This window comes from Anomaloglossus baeobatrachus, chromosome 6 (assembly GCF_048569485.1).
Source record: "Anomaloglossus baeobatrachus isolate aAnoBae1 chromosome 6, aAnoBae1.hap1, whole genome shotgun sequence".
NCBI classification, from domain to species: Eukaryota; Metazoa; Chordata; class Amphibia; order Anura; family Aromobatidae; genus Anomaloglossus; species Anomaloglossus baeobatrachus.
In genome coordinates, this window is record NC_134358.1 from 543,719,932 (window position 1) to 543,740,697 (window position 20,766).

General features: G+C 48.9%; 1 protein-coding gene across 1 annotated transcript in view; it reads right to left on the reverse strand.

Annotated features, from left to right (window-relative positions):
• ZNF804B (zinc finger protein 804B) overlaps positions 1–20,766 on the reverse strand; it is a 519,540-nt gene that overhangs the window by 11,949 nt on the left and 486,825 nt on the right. The window contains exon 3 of the mRNA XM_075316837.1: positions 13,569–13,699. Within this exon, the coding sequence (XP_075172952.1) occupies positions 13,569–13,699 (131 nt within the window). The remainder of the gene's footprint in view (positions 1–13,568; positions 13,700–20,766) is intronic.

Consider the following 20,766-nt stretch of genomic DNA (forward strand, 5'->3'; position numbering starts at 1 on the left):
AGGGGCAGTGTGACAGTCACAGTATATAAGTGGGGACGGTTTGGTGGGAATATTTTATACTCATGCTATGTTTTGATGTGCCTGTGGTGATCCCCATTGGGGGGGGGGTTAGTGCCCTTCATTTCTCATTGATACTTTTTCAAGTGTTTTACAGAGTAGATCTGCCTTAAACAGATGTCGTGTGCGAAAACTCAGTGTTACGTTGTCACTAAGGGGCGCGACCACTTAAAGTGCCTAGGGCAGCATGAAGGCAAAATACAGCCCTGGGGACATGTATACCAGAGTGGGGCCATTATGGGGACATGTATAGGAGAGTGGGGTCATTATGGGGACATGTATACCAGAGTGGGGCCATTATGGGGACATGTATACCAGAGTGGGGCCATTATGGGGACATGTATACCAGGATATGGCCATTATGGGGACATGTAAACCAGGATGGTGGGCCATATATATCAGGATGGGGCCATTATGGGTACATCTATACGAGGATGGGGTCATAAAGGGGACATCTATACCAGGATGGGGACATATATACCAGGATGGGGCCATTATGGGGTCATATATACCAGGATGGGGCTATGATGGGGTCATACCCCATTATCTGGCCATGATAGGGGCATATACTCAGATGGGGCCATAATGGAGACATATATACTTGGATGAAGCCATATATACTAGGATGAGCCATGATGGGGACATATATACCAGGATGGGGCCATGATGGGGACATATAAACCAGGATATAGCCATGATGAGGTCATACACCAGGATTGGGGACATATTTACCAGGAAGTGGCCCAGTATGGGGGCCGTAAGCACAGAATGGGGGTCAGTACTACACAATTAAGGGGGAGGGGGGAAACTCATATGTTTTTATAGGATTTAGAATGCGACAATGCGCCATACATCTGACCAACATGTGTGTGTGGGGGGGGGGGCGCTAACACTTTGCATTGGGGCCCATTGGACACTATTTACACCACTGTGTATAGGTCTCCTTACATGTCTAAGCCATCATAGCATGTCTATAGTTTCTTACTGAGAAAAGAAGAAACAGCTTTACAAGAACATCTGGCATCCACCTTAGCTATAATTAATGGTGTCGGAGGGGTCACATCACGATCCTCCCCCTCAGGAGAAGTTGCTCAATGATTATTTCCTATTTCTCAATATTGTTCTCTTCCTCCCTGGTTACTGATTACTTCATTATAAGAGTAATTACATTATAGCGGAATATATTTAGAGACGATGGTTCACATCACACCATATGGAAGTATCCTACTCCTACATTATTATCAGTTAAATATCTTTCCTTTTAAAGGGGCAAAACATTTCAGGGAAAGGCTACTTTCTGCAAAGTTGTGCAATATTCCCACATACTTTGCATCATTTCCTCTTTTTTCTGCTTGTTCCAGTGCATTACGTACTGTTTTAATAATTATTATATTATTATATTTATTATTTTTGTTAAATAAAAACTTTTATTATTTTAAACAATTACTGGTCGTATATTAAATTTTAATTCCTCTAATAATTGTACTGTTACTATTACAATTCCTGCAGCTGCGTGTCCATCATATGACCATGATGATATCCACCTGAATCAGGGCCGGCATCACCACCCAGCGCACCCGGGCAAGTGCGGGGCCCTGGACAAATAGGGGGGTTCACTCACTGTTGGGGACACCGTCAGAGCTGTTTGCCCGATGGTGTCCCCAGCCCTTTATGATGTATGAGGCCCAGGTAACTGTCTGCCCTCATTTCCCCTGCGCTCTTTCCTCCCGTGCGCTGTCTCTCTGCACTAAGTGATGAGCACAGAGTCCTGACTGCTCCTGGCTTATGAATAGTAATAAGCTGGGAGCAGAGACCAGTGATGTCACTTGACATCTGCGGTCAGCACTGATCTCCTGCATTGCTCGGACACAGCTCAGCAGTGAGGAGTCATCACACAGCACAGGTTGGAGAAGAGAGAGTACGGGGGAGAGATCGCACAGGGAGAGAGAGCGAGCACAAAGGAGATACACAAAGTGGAAGAGAAGAGAGAGCACATAGGAGAGACCACACAGGGACAGTGAGCGAGTACAAAGGAAAGACCGCAAAGTGGAAGAGAAGAGAGAGCATGGAGGAGAGACCGCACAGGGGAGAGATCGCACAGGGGGAGAAGACAGAGCACTGGGGAGAGACCACACAGGGAGAGAAGAGAGAGCACAGGGGAGAAACAGGGAGCACAGGGGAGGGAGAGAGCACAGGGTAGAGACCGCACAGGGGGAGAATGGAGAGCACAGGGGAGAGACCGCACAGGGGGAAAAGAGAGCACACAGGGGAAGAAGAGAGCACAGAGGGAGAGACCACACAGGAAGAGAAGAGAGAGCACAAGGGGAAGAAGAGAGCACAAGGGGAGAGACCACACAGGGAGAGAAGAGAGAGCACAAGGGGAGAGAAGAGAGAGCACAGGGGAGAAACAGGGAGCACAGGGGAGAGAGAGAGCACAGGGTAGAGACCGCACAGGGGGAGAATGGAGAGCACAGGGGAGAGACCACACAGAAGGAGAAGAGAGCGCACAGGGGAAGAAGAGAGCACAGGGGGAGAGACCACACAGGAAGAGAAGAGAATGCACAGGGGAAGAAGAGAGCACAAGGGGAGAGACCACACAGGGAGAGAAGAGAGAGCACAAGGGGAGAGACCAGACAGGGGGAGAAGAGAGAGCACAAGGGGAGAGACCAGACAGGGGGAGAAGAGAGAGCACAGGGGAGAGACCGCACAGTGGGAGAAGAAAAAGCATAGGGGAGAGACTGCACAGGGGGAGAAGAGAGAGCACAGGGAAGATACCGCACAGGGAGAGAAAAGAGAGCATGGGGGAGAGACAGCACAGAGGGAGAGACCGCATAGGGGAAGAAGAGAGCACAGGGGGAGAGACCACGCAGGGGGAGAAGAGAGAGTGTGACACCCTGGCACAGCCAGGTAGTCCCACAGAATAGGCCCCCACATAACACCGTCCCACAAATGGTTACACACAGCCGACAAAATCCTTGTCACTCCCTCCCCCAGGGTAGGACAGGCACACCAGTAGGCCGGACCAGGCGGATGGAGAACGCCCACCTAGGGGTCTGGAGAACCCGGGGCGGGAAAAGGGTCAGTGAAGAGTTGAGTTAAGTTGAGTTGAGTGGAGTTGAGTTAAGAGTGGAGAGGAGTGGAAGTTCAAGTGCAAGCAAGAGTGGAAGGTCGTCGGGGTTGGAGCCCCGGCATGCTGGCTAGGTGGCGGACGGTGGTCCGTGTCAAACAGGAAACGGGAAAATGGCTTCCGGAGATCCGAGGTGGACCGGGACAAGTTTGGAGCCCGCCGGTACCGACACCGGAGAACCGACCCGGAAACCATGCACAGAAGGGGTGCTTGGACCCTGAAGCCAGGACCGGAACCAACGGCCTAGCTAATTAACCGATTGAGGGCAGGATTATTACAGGTCCTGTCCCAACCAAAGTCCCTAAAGCAGACAACAGCCCACCGCGAGGGATAGGGCATCCGCCAGGGCCCGGTAGATCCCAAGGGCCAGCGTCAGCGGGCAAGGCTCCCACCCATAGTTCTGGGAGTGGGCTTCCGTGTTCCATACCGGAGAGCCCAAAGAGAACTCACAGTAGTGCAAAGGAAAGTAACACAGACCATCAGCCCGGGTGTGGGACCCAAATGCACCTGGCTGCGGTGGCCGGCCACCATCACCTTGGTTTACCACTGTACTCGTCTGATTTATTTACTCGTGAGTAAACTAACATTCCCCGGTCTGACCAGGTGCGCCGGCCCCTGCAATCACCACCCTCAGCACAGAGACACTGGGCCCCGGGGCATCCATCCCTACCCACGGAGGGGTTAACATCCAGCTGCTATCCCATCGCCCCCGGGTGCCCCACAACAGCAGCGGCGGTGCCACACTTCACCACACACCGTGGGTGGCGTCACAGACAGTTTACAGCAAATCCCGTACAAATACATCCCCTTTTATTTGAAGTGTCCGCGCGACCCCCGGGTCTGGAAGAATCCCTCGAGCCACAGTGCAGATCCAGATCCGAGCAGCCCGGCTGCTGGCACAGGGGCGGTACAAGAGCACAAGGGGAAAGACCACACAGGAGGAGAAGAGAGAGCACAGGGGAAAGACCGCACAGGGGGAGAAGAAAGAGCACAGGGGAGAAACCGCACAGGGGGAGAAGAGAGAGCACAAGGGAGAGAGAGAGCACAGGGGAGAGAAAGCACAAGGGAGAGACCACACAGGCCAGCATTTCACTCCTGCGCATGTACATTAAGCTTTGCCCTGTTGGGGTCAAAGAACACCCGCATCTGCACAATACAGTACTTTGCTCTGCCCTCTGCCGGGTAGAACAAAGAGCGCAGGAGCAGGAGCACAATTCCGGCCTGTGTGGATGACATAGGATGCTTCATCCACATGAAGCAAGGAGAAAGATGGTGATTGCAAGGATAGAGGAGGCGCCGGACCCGAGAACAGCGACGCCCATCGGACTGAACCATATCAGATGGCCCTGCAAGTAAGGACAGCAAGGAGGACGGCAATCTCAAGGATATAGGACCCAAGAACAGCAAGGATAGAGGAGGAAGCTCCGGACCCGAAAACAGCAACTCCCATCGGACCGAACCGTATCGGACCGTCCCACAGGTGAGCAGGTGACAGGTGCCTTTTAAGCCTATCAACGCATCAGCGATGAAGGGGGCTGGTTGGCTCATTTCGACCACAAAGTCTATCAACGTGTCATCCATCAAGGGACTGTCTGGCTCATTTAGACAGCTAAAGGCTGCTTTACACGCAGTGTCATCGCTAGCGATGTCGCTGGTGAAAGCACCCGCCCCCTCCCCGGTTGTGCGTCACTGGCAAATCGCTGCCCGTGGTGCACAACATTGCTAACACCCGTCACACGGACTTACCTGCCTAGCGACGTCACTGTGTCCGGCGAACCACCTCCTTTCTAAGGGGCGGTTCGTGTGGCGTCACAGCGGCGTCACTAACCGGCCGCCCAATAGAAGCGGAGGGGCGGAGATGAGCGGCCGTAACATCCCGCCCACCTCCCTCCTTCCTCGTTGCCGGATGAGGCAGGTAAGCTGTAGTTCGTCGTTCTTGCGGTGTCACACATAGCGATGTGTGCTGCCGCAGGAACGACGAACAACATCGTACCTGCAGCAGCAACGATATTTGGGATTAGAACGACGCGTCAACGATCAACGATTAGGTGAGTAATTTTGATCATTAGCGGTCGTTCGTGCGTTTCACACGCAACGACGTCGCTAACGAGGCCAGATGTGCGTCACAAGTTCCGTGACCCCAAAGACATGTCGTTAGCGATGTCGTTGCGTGTAAAGCCACCTTTAGCCAATCAACGTTTCAACCATGAAGAGGGCTGTCTGGCTCATTTTGACAGCTAAACCTATCAACGCCTCAGATGTGAATGGTGCTGGTTGGTTCCTTACGAAAGTTAAGCCTATCGACACTTGAACCTGAATGGCGCTGGCTGGCTCATTTTGACAGTTAAATCTATAGACGCATCAGCCGTTAAGGGGGCTGGCTGGCTCATTTTGACAGCTCAGTGTGAAGCCCCACGGGTGTAGTGTCAGTGTCGGTGCATTACCTTCAGGGACTCCACGTTGCTGGATCTCCGTCACTGGTAGGAAATCTTCTTGTTTGATCGTGACGCCACTCTCAGTATTGCGGTCAGTGGGGACCGCCACTGCAGGTTAGGGGACGCCTGGGGCTGATGGTGGGTGCAGTCGGATGTAGTAGCCTCCTGAGAGTGAGGCAAGCCCCAGGGCCCTGTGTAGGTTTGTAGTACCACAAGTCGCAGAATAACCACACAGGCAGGAATGTCTTTCAAGGGCTTTACTCACATTTGATGGCAGGGTGAGTAGCCCGGGCGTAGCTGGGATGAACCAGGTGGGAACCAGGTATCCTTCAGGCTGACTTTATGAGGGTGACTACTGACTCGCCTTCCTTAGCCCTTAGTGGTTTGGGGTGACCCCGACTTTTAGTCCCTATGGGGGTCACCCAGGGAAGATGCTGCAGCCTCTCTCTCCCCTTCGTTCGCCGTATGCTTGTTCCCCGGACCAGGCCACTCCAGCCGCTTGCCTCCTGTGACCTATGGGCCCTCACTGTGGTTACGTGGCTGCGGCTTTTGTGGTGTTGTGGTGTGGGCTTTGAGAGCCCCACACCGGCAGGTTTAGCAGGGAAAGGTGGATCTATCCTTGCTTCGGGATCTGCCGCCCGGTTGGGCCTGGTGCTCTCTAGCAGTCTCCTTACTTCCCACTCCGTTGCACTCCCTAGCTGAAGCTGGCTTTCAGGTAGCACTCCTAGTTGACCGTTCTCCCCCGTCTGTAGCCACTGCGCGGACGCTGTCAGATTGCACAGCTCCAGGGATCTGCTCCTCACTTGAGCTCCCTGGACTCTACACTGAACTGGCTCACTCCTCCTCCTGTTCTTGCCTACGCCACCTAGCAACCAGACTCTCTTACCACACCCCTTGAGAGGAGATGGAGGCTCTACCCCCTCCACTATTCCAGTGAAGGTGAAGGCTTGCCCCCTCCTGGGATCCCCAGGGGTCCTCTCATGGGTACATGTGTGAGGCCTGATCACTATGCGCCTGTGTTCCACACCCCTGTCAGCCTTCTGGATTACCTGTATTGTACTGTCCCCAGCATGGGTGCAGTACTCAGTGGTGCCTGACCAGATCAGGGGCGCCACATTCCCCCTTAGTTATCACCAGCACGTCCTCGGGCTGCAAGACAACATTTTAAAATGCATAAAACATTAAAACATGTAAAACATTTTTAAAACCACCAGATATCAGACATCACCACCCTCCACCCACAAGTCCGTTAACCCACCCAAAACCCTCTCAGGAGGCAGGTCACCGGTCCTTTTGGTAACCAGATCTGGGCCATCTACTTCCCCAGACCTTTCCTCCAATCTTCCTCTCCCGTTGGCCGCGACTTCAGCCACTTCTGGCAGGATGTAGAGGCGGCTTTCATGGGCTGGTGGTTTCAGGGTATACCTGGCCTGGTGGATCCGCGCCGTCAGCCTCTTCTGGCAGGATTCAGAGGCGGCCTCCACAGTTGGTGCTGACCAGGTACCCTCTTTGTGGTGGTGAGCCAAGGCCCCATAAACAGGCGTGCTCTCTGATCGCAGGTGAGCCAAGGCCCTTTTCTACGGACGGGCCCCCCTGGTTGCAGACGAGCCAAGCCCCTAAACAGGCTGGCCCTGGTGGTGGTGCCACTGGTGTAACTATTTACACTGCGAGAGTTTGTGGCTATAGCAAGTTCATAGCCTTAAAGTTTATTTCTCACAATAGTTTTTGTGGGCGCATTTCTTAAACGTTGCAAACTTTTCAACTTGTCAAACTGGTCAAACTTTCGGTACTTCTTTCTTTACTTTACTCCTCTTTACCAGGGCTTTGGCCTATTGGGCTGCGGCACCTGCTGTTTTCTTGCTCCTTGTCATCCTCTGAGGTAGTTTCATCTGTAGGCTCTTTGTCTTTTCTTTCTAGATCTTCATCTGTTTCCTTTTCTGTATCTGTTTCTTTATCTCTGGCTTGTCTTTCTTCTTTGGGACTTGGTGCTACGTCTAAGGCATAGTAGCCCCTTTCTCCTTGATGCAAGGTGAACTGTACTGCGTCTCCAATTTTCAAATTTCTGCCTGAATGTCCTCTGGGCAGGTGGGCTTGAACATCTCTCCGATTCACAAATATGCCCTCTTTTATTCCTCTTACTACAATAAAGCCGTATCCGCTTTTCAAATTGAAGTCCTCTACTACTCCTCTGTAAAGGGGTCCTCTGACCTGAACTCTAGACCTTCTCAGTAATCTTTTCTCCTGCAGGTCTCTGGCTGTGACCTCTCTCTGCTCTGGAGACTGTGGTGTTGGAGGATACTTTGTTCTGCTGCGCCGTGTCTTGCGGGCTGGGTTCATGCCTGTGGGCTTCCAGGTGAGGTCTTTAGGTTGATCTTCATCTGCTGACGGTGTCAAGTCTTCCTCGTCCCAGCGAGAATAGGGCAGCATCTCTGGCTCTGGGTATGGGTCTGCTGCGGTTGGCGTCGGAGTCAGCCCTTCTGCTTCCTGGTCTCCTCTCCCCCTTAGTTCTTCGCTGCACTCTTTTGGTGGCAGTGCTGGGGATGGGCTTTCTTCAGCTGGTCTGGGCGGTGGACTCTCTGGCGCGGCTGCAGGGGTTGCCTGAATCTCCTTGGGGGTATACGGAGGGAGCAGGTACCGATCCACCATCTCTTGTGGGAACTGGGCCTCTAGGTCAGCCTTCAGCTTCCAGTATTCGGGGTCCTCTCCTATCAGGGTCTTCCTAGCAGGGACCTCTCTGGACTGGGGAGCGGTGTCTGCTCTGGCCTTGCAGGCCGGGGAAAATAATGATGCCATCTCTTGGCGGGCCGCGCCCTGCATGGCGGCGGCCTGGTCTTGGCGGGCCGCGCCTGGCATGGCGGCGGCCTGGTCTTGGCGGGCCGCGCCCTGTATGGCGGCGGCCTGGTCTTGGCGGGCCGCGCCCTGTATGGCGGCGGCCTGGATTGGCGTTTCTGTCGCGGCCGGTTTCTGGCGGGCCGGACTGGACACTGCAGCCGCGGTCTCACTTGGCGTCGCAGCCTCGATGGGGTCCGTGCAGGCTGAGCCGGGCGTCGCTGCAGTGATCGGAGCTTGGCGGGCCGCACCCGGCGGGGCTGCGGCCTGGTTCAGCATATCACTTGCGGCGCGGACGAGCGTCGCCGCTGCGTTGGGGTCTTGGCGGACCGGGTTTAGCAGGGTGGCAGCCTGGGTCAGCGTCACACCTGCAGCACGGATGAGCACTGCCGTGGTGGTCGGAGCCCTGCGGGACAGGCGGGGCATCGCTCCAGCGGCCTGGGCTTGGCGGGCCGCTTCTAGCGTGGCTGCGGCCTGGTTCGGTGGCGCCGCGCCGGGCGCCTCTTCCGGGACCGCGAGCGTGGCAGCAGGGGTCGGGGCACTTGTGCTGGCCGGGGCATCACTCGACTCACCCATCTGTGGCTGCATCGGGGTCTGCGTCGTCGCCGCTCGGTCTGACATGCGTCGCGCGGCTCCCTCCTCGTAGGTCCGCACCGCCGCAGCCATCTCCAGGAGCTCCGTGCGTTCTTCCCTAAGCTGTCGCACAATCCCGGCCTCCAGCCGGTCGCAGAAGATGGCAAGCTCTCGGCACCACCAGACAGCAGTGCCTGGTTCTGGGTATCCGCGTCTGGACTCCATTTTCTCTAACAAGCTGCTGGCTTCTCTTCTGCTCCGCCGTCTCTGGACGCTTCCGCTTTCTTCATCAGCGAGGTCAGAACTCTGCAGGGGATCTCTGGGTAGCCACACCTCTTCGTGGGCGGTAACTTCTCCCAGCGCGGGCTGCTGTTGTTTTTCAGCGCGCTTTTCATGGTGGCAATATGGCGGCGCTTCCAATTTTTCAAGCGGACCGCCCAGGCACATGGTCACCTGTCTGAACAGGTCTAGTCCTTATCCTGTTCGTGACGCCAGATGTGAAGCCCCACGGGTGTAGTGTCAGTGTCGGTGCATTACCTTCAGGGACTCCACGTTGCTGGATCTCCGTCACTGGTAGGAAATCTTCTTGTTTGATCGTGACGCCACTCTCAGTATTGCGGTCAGTGGGGACCGCCACTGCAGGTTAGGGGACGCCTGGGGCTGATGGTGGGTGCAGTCGGATGTAGTAGCCTCCTGAGAGTGAGGCAAGCCCCAGGGCCCTGTGTAGGTTTGTAGTACCACAAGTCGCAGAATAACCACACAGGCAGGAATGTCTTTCAAGGGCTTTACTCACATTTGATGGCAGGGTGAGTAGCCCGGGCGTAGCTGGGATGAACCAGGTGGGAACCAGGTATCCTTCAGGCTGACTTTATGAGGGTGACTACTGACTCGCCTTCCTTAGCCCTTAGTGGTTTGGGGTGACCCCGACTTTTAGTCCCTATGGGGGTCACCCAGGGAAGATGCTGCAGCCTCTCTCTCCCCTTCGTTCGCCGTATGCTTGTTCCCCGGACCAGGCCACTCCAGCCGCTTGCCTCCTGTGACCTATGGGCCCTCACTGTGGTTACGTGGCTGCGGCTTTTGTGGTGTTGTGGTGTGGGCTTTGAGAGCCCCACACCGGCAGGTTTAGCAGGGAAAGGTGGATCTATCCTTGCTTCGGGATCTGCCGCCCGGTTGGGCCTGGTGCTCTCTAGCAGTCTCCTTACTTCCCACTCCGTTGCACTCCCTAGCTGAAGCTGGCTTTCAGGTAGCACTCCTAGTTGACCGTTCTCCCCCGTCTGTAGCCACTGCGCGGACGCTGTCAGATTGCACAGCTCCAGGGATCTGCTCCTCACTTGAGCTCCCTGGACTCTACACTGAACTGGCTCACTCCTCCTCCTGTTCTTGCTTACGCCACCTAGCAACCAGACTCTCTTACCACACCCCTTGAGAGGAGATGGAGGCTTTTGGCCCCCTCCACTATTCCAGTGAAGGTCAAGGCTTTTCCCCCTCCTGGGATCCCCAGGGGTCCTCTCATGGGTACATGTGTGAGGCCTGATCACTATGCGCCTGTGTTCCACACCCCTGTCAGCCTTCTGGATTACCTGTATTGTACTGTCCCCAGCATGGGTGCAGTACTCAGTGGTGCCTGACCAGATCAGGGGCGCCACATCAGCTTATCAACTCATCTCTCATGAATGGAGCTGGCTGGCTCATTTCGACAGCAAAGTCTATGGATGCTTCAGATATGAAGGGGGCTGGCTGGCTCATTTCGACAGCTAAGTCTATGGATACATGAAATATAAAGGGGGCTGGCTCATTTCAACATCTAAGTCTATGGATACATCAAATTTAAAGGGGGCTGGCTTAGCATTTCAAGAGTGCTAGTTAGCCAGCCCCCTTTACACTCGGCACAGGTCAGCTGACACAGAACGTTCTCTCCTTAAACCTATGGAAATAGAGCTGCTTTGGACCAGGATCGGAGCTGACACCTGGGCATAGGTTTAGAACTGGTAATGAGAATACATGAGCTGGATATATTCAATAATAAAAAAAAAATAACTAAAAATAATCTTTTCACTTTGTTTGTGTTTTCACTACTCAGCATTTAGCCTTTTTAGCATCCAAAATTTTTAGTGCAAAGATTTTTTTCAATGTTTTTTTTTTGGCGGGGGGGGGGTAATTTTTTAACCCCTTTGATTTTTTTTGTACTTTTTAGAACAATTAGGATGCTTTAGTAATACACAATTTTATTATTGTTTTAAATGTTTTTTAAGTAGTCAAAACTTTTTTGTATGAGAAATATTAGTGTTTATTCTTTATTTCTCATGCTTGTGATTTTGTTTTTTCAAGTTTTTTGCTTTTTTATTTGTATATTTTTGTTATCTAATGCATTGCAGCCTATGGATGGAAAATACTATATACACTTCCTCCCGGGATGCCGTAAAGGAGGCTTTCTACACGCGGGGCTGATCTGGAGGCTTTTACTTTATACCGTTAGCTTTGCCAGTTGCTTTCACCAGGTCTTCTGTTCCGGGACTAAAAAAATCCCTCCTTTGTGACGCCATGATTGCTATTGATCGCAATATCACAAGGGTTAATAGGGCAGAGTTGGAAGTTTTCTCTTGCTGTAGTGGCGGCTGTCAATCACATGGGCGCGAGACGTTCAGGGAATGTGTCACCAAAAAATGACCGAGTGTTTAAATAAGGCTTTTATATTGTAGACTTGTTTCTACTAAGCCTAATATTAGATTCCTAATTGGTGATATGCACATGTACATTAACTGCAATAGACTGACTGCGAGATGGTCAAGTCTGGGCAAAAGTCATTGTGAAGCAAAGGGGAGAAAGGTGAGCTGTGACATCACATGTTGTGAATGGTGCATCCTATGTCTCTACTGTATAGAGAGGTGTTATCAGTCATTCTATAGGAGGGGGAGGAGGTGAGCTGTGACATCATGTTGAGAATGGTGGATCATGTGTTATCTACTATGTATAGAGGTGTTATCAGTCATTATACAGAAGGAAGAGGAGGTGAGCTGTGACATCACATGTTATGAATAGTGGATCCTATGTATCTACTGTATATAGAGGTGTTATCAGTCATTGTACAGGAGGAAGAGGTGAGCTGTGACATCACCTATTGTGAATGCTGGATCCTGTGTTATCTACTGTAAATAGAGGTGTTATCTATCATTGCACAGGAGGAGGAGAGCTTTGATATCACCTATTGTGAATGGTGGATCCTGTGTTATCTACTGTATATTGAGGTGTTATCAGTCATTGTACAGGAGGAGGAGGTGATCTGTGACATAATCTGTTGTGAATGGTGCTTCCTGTTACCTACTGTATATAGAGGTGTTATATATCATTGTACAGGAGGAAGGCATGAGCTGGGACATCTATTGTGAATGATGGTTCTTGTGTTGTGTAGTATATTTAGAGGTGTTATCAGTCATTGTATAGGAGGATAAGGTGAGCTGTGACATCACCTATTGTGAATGGCGATCCTGTGTTATCTACTGTATATAGAGATGTTATCAGCCATTGTACAGGAGGAGGAGGTGAGATGTCACATCACCTATTGTGAATGGTGGATCCTGTGTTATATACTGTATATAGAGGTGTTATCAGACATTGTACAGGAGGAGGAGGTGAGCTGTAACATCACCTATTGTGAATGATGGATCCTGTGTTATCTACTGTATATAGAGGTGTTATCAGCCATTGTACAGGAGGAGGAGGTGAGCTGTGACATCACCTATTGTGAATGGCGGATCCTGTGTTATCTACTGTATATAGAGATGTTATCAGTCATTGTACAGGAGGAGGATGAGGTGAGCTGTGACATCACCTATTGTGAATGGTGGATCCTGTGTTATCTACTGTATATAGAGATGTTATCAGCCATTGTACAGGAGGAGGATGAGGTGAGCTGTGACATCACCTATTGTGAATGGTGGATCCTGTGTTATATACTGTATATAGAGGTGTTATCAGACATTGTAGAGGAGGAGGAGATGAGCTGTGACATCTTCTATTGAGAATGGTGTATCTTGTATTTGCTACTGTATATAGAGATGTTATCAGTCATTTTACAGGAGGAGGAGGAGGTGATAGCAAGGAGTCTAATACTAGGCTAAGCAGTCAATGTGAAACTTTGATTTTTCTTTCTATATAAAGTAATATGAAAAATGGAAGAAAAAACTTGAAACATTTTGCAACAGCAAAAATAAATAAAAACCTGATTTAAAACAATAGCTCATTTCTGAACTTTCCCTTTAAACGTCCCTCCAAATCAGACTGCACCAAGATTGGCATCAGATATATTTAAGAGCCGGAGCTCGGCTAAATAAATCCCATCTATTACTGTAGTGTATATTTTGTGCAGCCTCCATGAATACCGCTGTAATTGCAGTGATATATTCAGCTGTATCATGTTATGTCACTTAGTCATTACATGTAACATAACTTAATTATCCAGAAATGGAAAAAAAAATTGCAATCAGGAGATATTGTTTTATAAAGTTTTCGGCAGCATCAGATTGAAAGCCTCTTAATTTGTATCTCACCAGTCTGGTTGCTTGCGCAGCTCCGCCAGCTGATGAAGGCGCTTCAGAGCCTTCTCCTGCTTTTTCTCGTCCTTCCAGGACTTTGATGCCACATTTCGAGCAAATTCTCTTTGTTTCAGTTCTTTTAATCTCTGTAAGGAAAAAAGAAAATCCATATCACTTTATGGTGAAGCGCGATATTACCCTTTATATAGTGAGGTTTATACAATATCCTACGATCATCTGATGATGCAGAAAATCCAATGATCCATCCAGATGATACTGAATCAAATAAATGTTCCCCGGATACAGATGTGTCCACCTCTTAGTACCGAGCACCTGAGCATGCAAGTGACCATGTGAAGGTAGCCTGGGCTATAGGTCATTTGTCCAAATGAAATAAGATCATCTGTGTGTGTAAATAATTAAAGTATAGATGTCGTTGCATAATTATCTGTGTGTCTATATGACAATCGTAAAGACGCCATAATATGATTCTAAGATATGCATACAGGAATGTATTAACTAGATAATCAAGCCAAAATGAATAATGATACAAAGAGGTATGCATAACACACTAGTTCTCACCAGCTGGGATGTGAAGCTGGGGCTTTATCTTTACTCCTCGTTCCCATCACAAGGTCAAATGTTGAATTGTATAACTGTGAATGTTTTACAATATACGAGTTAGAAGACCATTGAGCTTCTCCCGAATAGAGACACGTCTCTGATTGGTTATTGCTCCTCATACATACATCTGCGTAGATTGATTTTAACTCCGTCTCTGTGACCCTGAAAAACCCAATTTGCAGGTTTTCCCTAAATTCACGACCTTGACACCGGCTCATCACTAGTTACGAGTCCTGAGCACCTGAGCATAGTAGTGCCCGCTCATCACTAGTTATGAGTACAGAGCACCCGAGCATGGTAGTGCTCACTCATCACTAGTTACGAGTACCAAGCACCCGAGCATGGAAGTGCCCGCTAATCACTAGTTACGAGTACCGAGCACCCGAGCATGGTAGTGCCCACTCATCACTAGTTACGAGTACCGAGCACCAGAGCATGGTAGTGCTCGCTCATCACTAGTTACGAGTACAGAGCACCAGAGCATGGTAGTGCTCACTCATCACTAGTTACGAGTACCGAGCACCAGAGCATGGTAGTGCTCACTCATCACTAGTTACGAGTACCGAGCACCAGAGCATGGTAGTGCCCGCTCATCACTAGTTACGAGTACAGAGCACCCGAGCATGGTAGTGCCCGCTCATCACTAGTTACGAGTACTGAGCACCAGAGCATGGTAGTGCCCGCTCATCACTAGTTACGAGAACTGAGCACCCGAGCATGGTAGTGCCTACTCATCACTAGTTACGAGTACTGAGCACCCGATCATGGTAGTGCCCGCTCATCACTAATCACAACTACTGCAGAGATCACTGCTCCAGCCAATCACTGGACTCAGTAGCTTGAGCTATAAGCATCAGTATCACCTATGAGTTAAGGGATTAGCTGCAGAGATGTCACCACTGCAGCCGGTAACTAGTCACTGGGAGCAGCAGCGGAGAAGCATTACAGGAGTGGAGGAAAGTGAATTCACCTGGTAATAATTTTTAACTACAGCAGAGTGATGAGGTGAAAAAAAATGTCATTTGAAAGTTTTTTCAGGACTCCAATTTATCCAAGACACAAAATTGATAAATGGAATATGATCAGGGAGACGTTTGATTAGCTATAAGTTTATTGTGCCCCAAACATCCAGCCAATGTCATTCAGAAGAACAAGGAGACCTAGAGATGATGATCCTGCCCCTACAGAGCCCTGGATGTGATGATCCTGCCCCCATAGAGCTGTGGAGGTGATGATCCTGCCTCCGCAGAGCCCTGGACGTGATGATCCTGCCTCCGCAGAGCCCTGGAGGTGATGATCCGGCCCCCACAGAGCCCTGGAGGTGATGATCCTGCCCCTGCAGAGTCATGGAGGTGATGATCCTGCCCCTGCAGAGTCATGGAGGTGATGATCCTGCCCCTGCAGAGGCCTGATATCACATCATCCTTTCTATCTGGGATCACCTGAAGAGGCAGAAGAATCCGCACAAGCCTCATATACAGAAGATCAGGGATCAGTTCTTCAAGATGTTTGGAACAACCTTCCTGCTGTAAAAATTGTGTACAAGTACCTAAAGAATTCATGAAGGTGAAGGGCGGTCACCAAGTATTGATGGAATTTAGATTTCTCTTTTGTTCATTAAATTTGCCCTTTGTTAATTGATAAATATAAACTATGAAAAGTTCTCTTTTTGAAAGCTTCTTACTTTACAGCATTTTCTCCATACATGCAAATATTTTTTTTTCACAGTCCTGTTTGTGTAGGAGATATAAGTACTGACTTGATGTCACAGAGATCCATGTGTGTAGGCAGATTATCTATGATGCTCCGCACAGGAATGTTAATTAATTCTAAATTCTGTAAATTCTGTATGCCAGCTTCATGCAATACTGTCTTATCATATCAGCACTTTATTTAGAGACTCACACTGCATAAAAATCATCCAAAAAGTAAAAAAAACCTGCAATCATTAATAGCTTGTGCCGTAATGAAAAAGAATCAAGAAAAATATGAGAAATTAAAGTAACTTGAAAAAAATCCACATACAAAAAAAAATATCACATATATGGTCTGTATTTTTTTACTTGTGTTTTGTGCATGGGACATTTTTCTGCTTAAATCAGTGTACAAATGTCAAGCCTTTTTCATGTAAAATCAATTCAACAACTGATATGTTGCTTTTTTTTTTCCCCCACATGGAAAAAAAGAGTATAAGTAAAAAGAACCATGCTCACGATGGGAATGTTTTCCCATAAATTCAAGTATTTGATTTGTTTTATGATGTGGATTTTGGATCAGAATCAGCTCCATAATTCACGTCAAGATACTCCGTTTGAACATTTCCCAAGGCTATGTGTGCACAGAGTTATTTTGAGGTTTTTGGAACAGAAACTGATCAAACACTGTGCGGAAACTCTACAAATCTTCCTCAAAAACTTAAAATGCCTAAAAAGAAACCTTGGTGTTTCTGCTCCTTTTCTGTAGCATTGAGCAGTTTTTGAGGAGTATTTTGGAGAAATTTTAGGTTCATCTCTCTATTCTTGAAGACTCGTGACGGGTTCAGGGTTGACATCCCCCATTTCCATCTGGGACTCTACATTTAAATTTTGTTTCATTTCTCTTGGGGCTGAATGTCAGTTTTGCTACTAACAGCTTTCCATCAGGGCTTTCAGCTGTAGCTGCTCTATAGCCACACCCCTTTGTGTTTAAGTAGCAGGGTTTCCCAGCAATCTTTGCTAATTATACAAATCCATTTGTCTTCTGGCCTCCTTGGTGGAAGGACCTGTGAAGGAGTGTTTATCCTTTTGTTGCTGTGTCCCCTGTTTGTCTTATCTTTTCTTGTGTCATCTTAGTGCAGCGGTGGGGCTAGCGTCTCCCACCTGTCAATGCACTAGCCAGGGCAACTACAGGTTTTTTTCACTGTCTCAGGTTCCTGTTCAGCAACAGTTGAGGAGACTATATAAGGCCTGGGTAGGAGAGTAAGGACAGCTACAGGTGAGGATAGGAGGTGTCCCCTCCAGCCCTCTCACTAGAGCTAGGGACAACCATTGTTATTGTGTCCCCAGTGTTCCAACTTACTTGTCGTGTTGTTTTGTTGTATTTTTGCCATGTATCAGACATTATTGGTCGTCTGAACGCTCCTGCCACATGTAATAGTGTGACAGGTATATGCACACAACGTCTGTGTTGTGGAGCTCACCATCTCTTCCTTGAAGTGGTTTGCTGGTGGCTTTGTCATAGGTTTTTACAGTAGCTCCACTGGCGCCTATCTCTGTATTTTAGTATCGTGGCTTTTGGGTGGACGCCAATCAAAAAATGAGAATTTCCCTTCTTTTCACCCAATCACTGTTTCTGAACTATAAAGCACTTAAAAGAAGTAATAAAAGACAGAACATGTGGAACCTTTGGGTATGTGCACATGATGTCATTTTTAGGCGAATTGCACCTGAGAAACCAACGGAAAAAGGGTCACAAAACCACTGCTAAAAATGAGCACAGTGCACAGCAATGTAAAAATGATATTGCTGTGCACATGTTCCATCTTTGGCTACTTCCTCTTTAGAGTTCAGAAACTTTGTAGCAGTTAAAAGAAGTAACTTGTTCATCCTTTGGGTGGCTTCTTCTAGGAAGCCACTCACCAACAATAGTGGAAAATTTAGGGAAACGCCGCCACAAAAAAAACCAAAGCTGCCAATAAAGCTGATTCAGGAAAAAATACCAGCTGATTAAAAATGTTGTGATCACATAACCTTCAGGATCACAGCACAGAGAGTTTTTTGAACTCCCAAATGATGCGGGTCATCTCATCTCCATCCATTTCCACCACACAGTTAAGGCTGCTTTACACGCAGCAACATCGCTAGTGATGTCGCTGGTGAAAGCACCCGCCCCCGTCGGTTGTGCGTCACAGGCAAATCACTGCCCATGGTGCACAACATCGCTAGGACCCGTCACACGGACTTACCTGCCTAGCGACGTCGCTGTGGTCGGCGAACCGCCTCCTTTCTAAGGGGGCAGTTTGTGCGGCGTCACAGCGACGTCACACGGCAGCCGTCCAATAGAAGCGGAGGGGTGGAGAGCAGCCGAAAGAAAGTGACGCCCACCTCGTTGCCGGAGGACACAGGAAAGGTGTTGTTCCTCGTTCCCGGGGTGTCACACGTAGCGATGCGTGCTGCCTCAGGAACGACGAACAACCTACATCCAGCACCATCAACGATATTTGGGATTAGAACAACTGGACAACGATCAACGATAAGGTGAGTATTTTGATTGTTAGCGGTCGTTCGTACGTTTCACACGCAACGACGTCGCTAACGAGACCGGATGTGCGTCACGAATTCCGTGACCCCAACGATATCTCGTTAGCGATGTCGTTGCATGTAAAGCCCCCTTTAATGTCACGGATGTGTCTGGACCTTCAGGTGCTGCTGCTGGGACCAGGTGCAGAAGGGCCCGGCGATCGTCCAGACGTTAATGGATGCTGTCCCTTTAAGGGCTTGATTTAGGTTTTTTTCTGTTTCCTTGCCACGTTGGAGTCCAGCTGGTAATTAAGGGCCTTTATAACGGGGGGCCTCACACTCCTCCAGTGCGGGTTATACTCTTCACTTGGAGAAGTTGCTTGCTCAGGAGTGCATGTGGCTTCAGACTACTGTTGCTGTATATTCTGAAGATTTCCTCTCAAGATAAGTTGTTGTGTTTGCTTTTTGTGGCTTCAGACTACTGTTGCTATACATTCTGAAGAGTCCCTCTCAAGATAAGTTGTTGTTTTTCCTTTTTTCCACTTTTTGCTGTTTATTTTTGTGTTTGTTTTTTCCTCCATGGATTGGTGGGTGGTGGGATTTAGTCCTAGGGTCTGGCTAAGAGACAGGGCCAGGTTGGCGGGCCACACCTCCTAACCATTACAGGTACCTGTGGTTTGAGGGCAAGCACAGGGCCCCCCAGTGTCAGGGTCAGCGCAGGAGCCCCTGGTTACCCCCCCCTCTTTGCGTTTCAGCCTCCCTTATTCCCAGGAGTCCACTTGCAGGGTGCCTCTCCCCTCACCCAGCGTGACAGTTAGCCACCTTGATACATTTGTCTGCATAGCTCCTCTGCTGCTGGGTGAGAGCGGGGACCAGGGCATCGGGGTTTTTGCCCAGCACTCCCACGGAGGACTTGCAGATGGAGGTGACAGCTTAGAGGTAGCCTGCCATATTTCCATACAACAGGCAGAGGCGGGAAGACGGTCACAAATGGAGAAACTGCAGGGTCGATACTTTGCGCCGGTCTTCACCCCCAAAATGCCTGCCTCATCAGATTAATAGGCTAAAAAAAAAACAATTGCATGTGCAACAAAACTAAAATATGACCAATATAGAGAAATTGATCCCTAAATAATGCACAAGAGTGATGCATCATTTCATGTGTGTTGGAAAGCGTCATATTAAGTCACGTCTTCTTAATTCTACCACCTGGTGGTCACTGCTAGCAGAAACGCAGGGGGCGATACACCTCAGTTGATCTAATTCATGATGAGCTATGGGCTTCCCTATGCCAAAAATCGCATTCACATCTCTATAGTAAGATTTTGGAAGTAGCGCATGCCATAGAGGCACACACCGCTTGTCAGATGCTCCAGATTCATGAAGACTTCTGTGCTTCTCCATAAATCAGGAGTGTCTGACTCCACCAAACCCGTCATCAAGACTGGTGAAAAAAAAATCACTGGTTTTAATGAATCAGAGCCTAAGTGTTTGTTTTTTTTTGTTTGTTTTTTATGGCCAAAAAAGGCCACAAAAATATATTTGAAAATGTATTCTGCATTCTGTAACACATATATTTCAAATATTAAACATGTTTTTTTATGGGTGTTGAATTGACAGTGGCATTTTTTGTCAATTATTATTATTTATTTACTTATTTATTTTACCTGATATTTTTTATTTATTTGATTTTCAATTATTTTATGCTTCATACTACCCATAAGATTATAAAAGACCTTTAGGTTGACATTCAAACATTCATATATATTTTGTTCACCCTATTTCCCCTATAACTGGGCCTGGTATATTAGCCCCAGTTACAGGGGACATAGAGCCTCCTGGCTGCATAGCAGATTGTCTGGGTCTTCGATCACCCTGCAGCTCCCGCTCCCTTCCTATCCACAGTGATCACATGACAACCGGGTAAGGAGGAGGACGCACTGTCAGTGCTTCCTCTTACTGCATACGCAGTGCTTGTTTTGCTGTGTATACAGCAATGAAGAAAATGACAGTAATAAACTCTATCTGCCTTCTTTATGGAGACAGAGACAGCCAGATTCCAGCTCCCACATATACACAATCCCATGTAGCCGTGCTCTTATACAATCACATTTTAGAACGACACTGCACTGCACTGCCTCATGGAATAACATTGGGCTGAGTGCAATGCGATATTTTGTTGGATTGCGCCACCTGCACAAACCCCTAAAAAAGAGACTAAAGGGAAGGAGCAAACCATAATCAGCACCCACAATGCCACCCCTTGAAAGTATCTCTAAAATAAGAATATATACTGTTAATACAAAAAAATAGTTCAGGTTGCACAGTGCAGGTCCTTCATGATGGAACATCTGTACATGACATCACAAGGA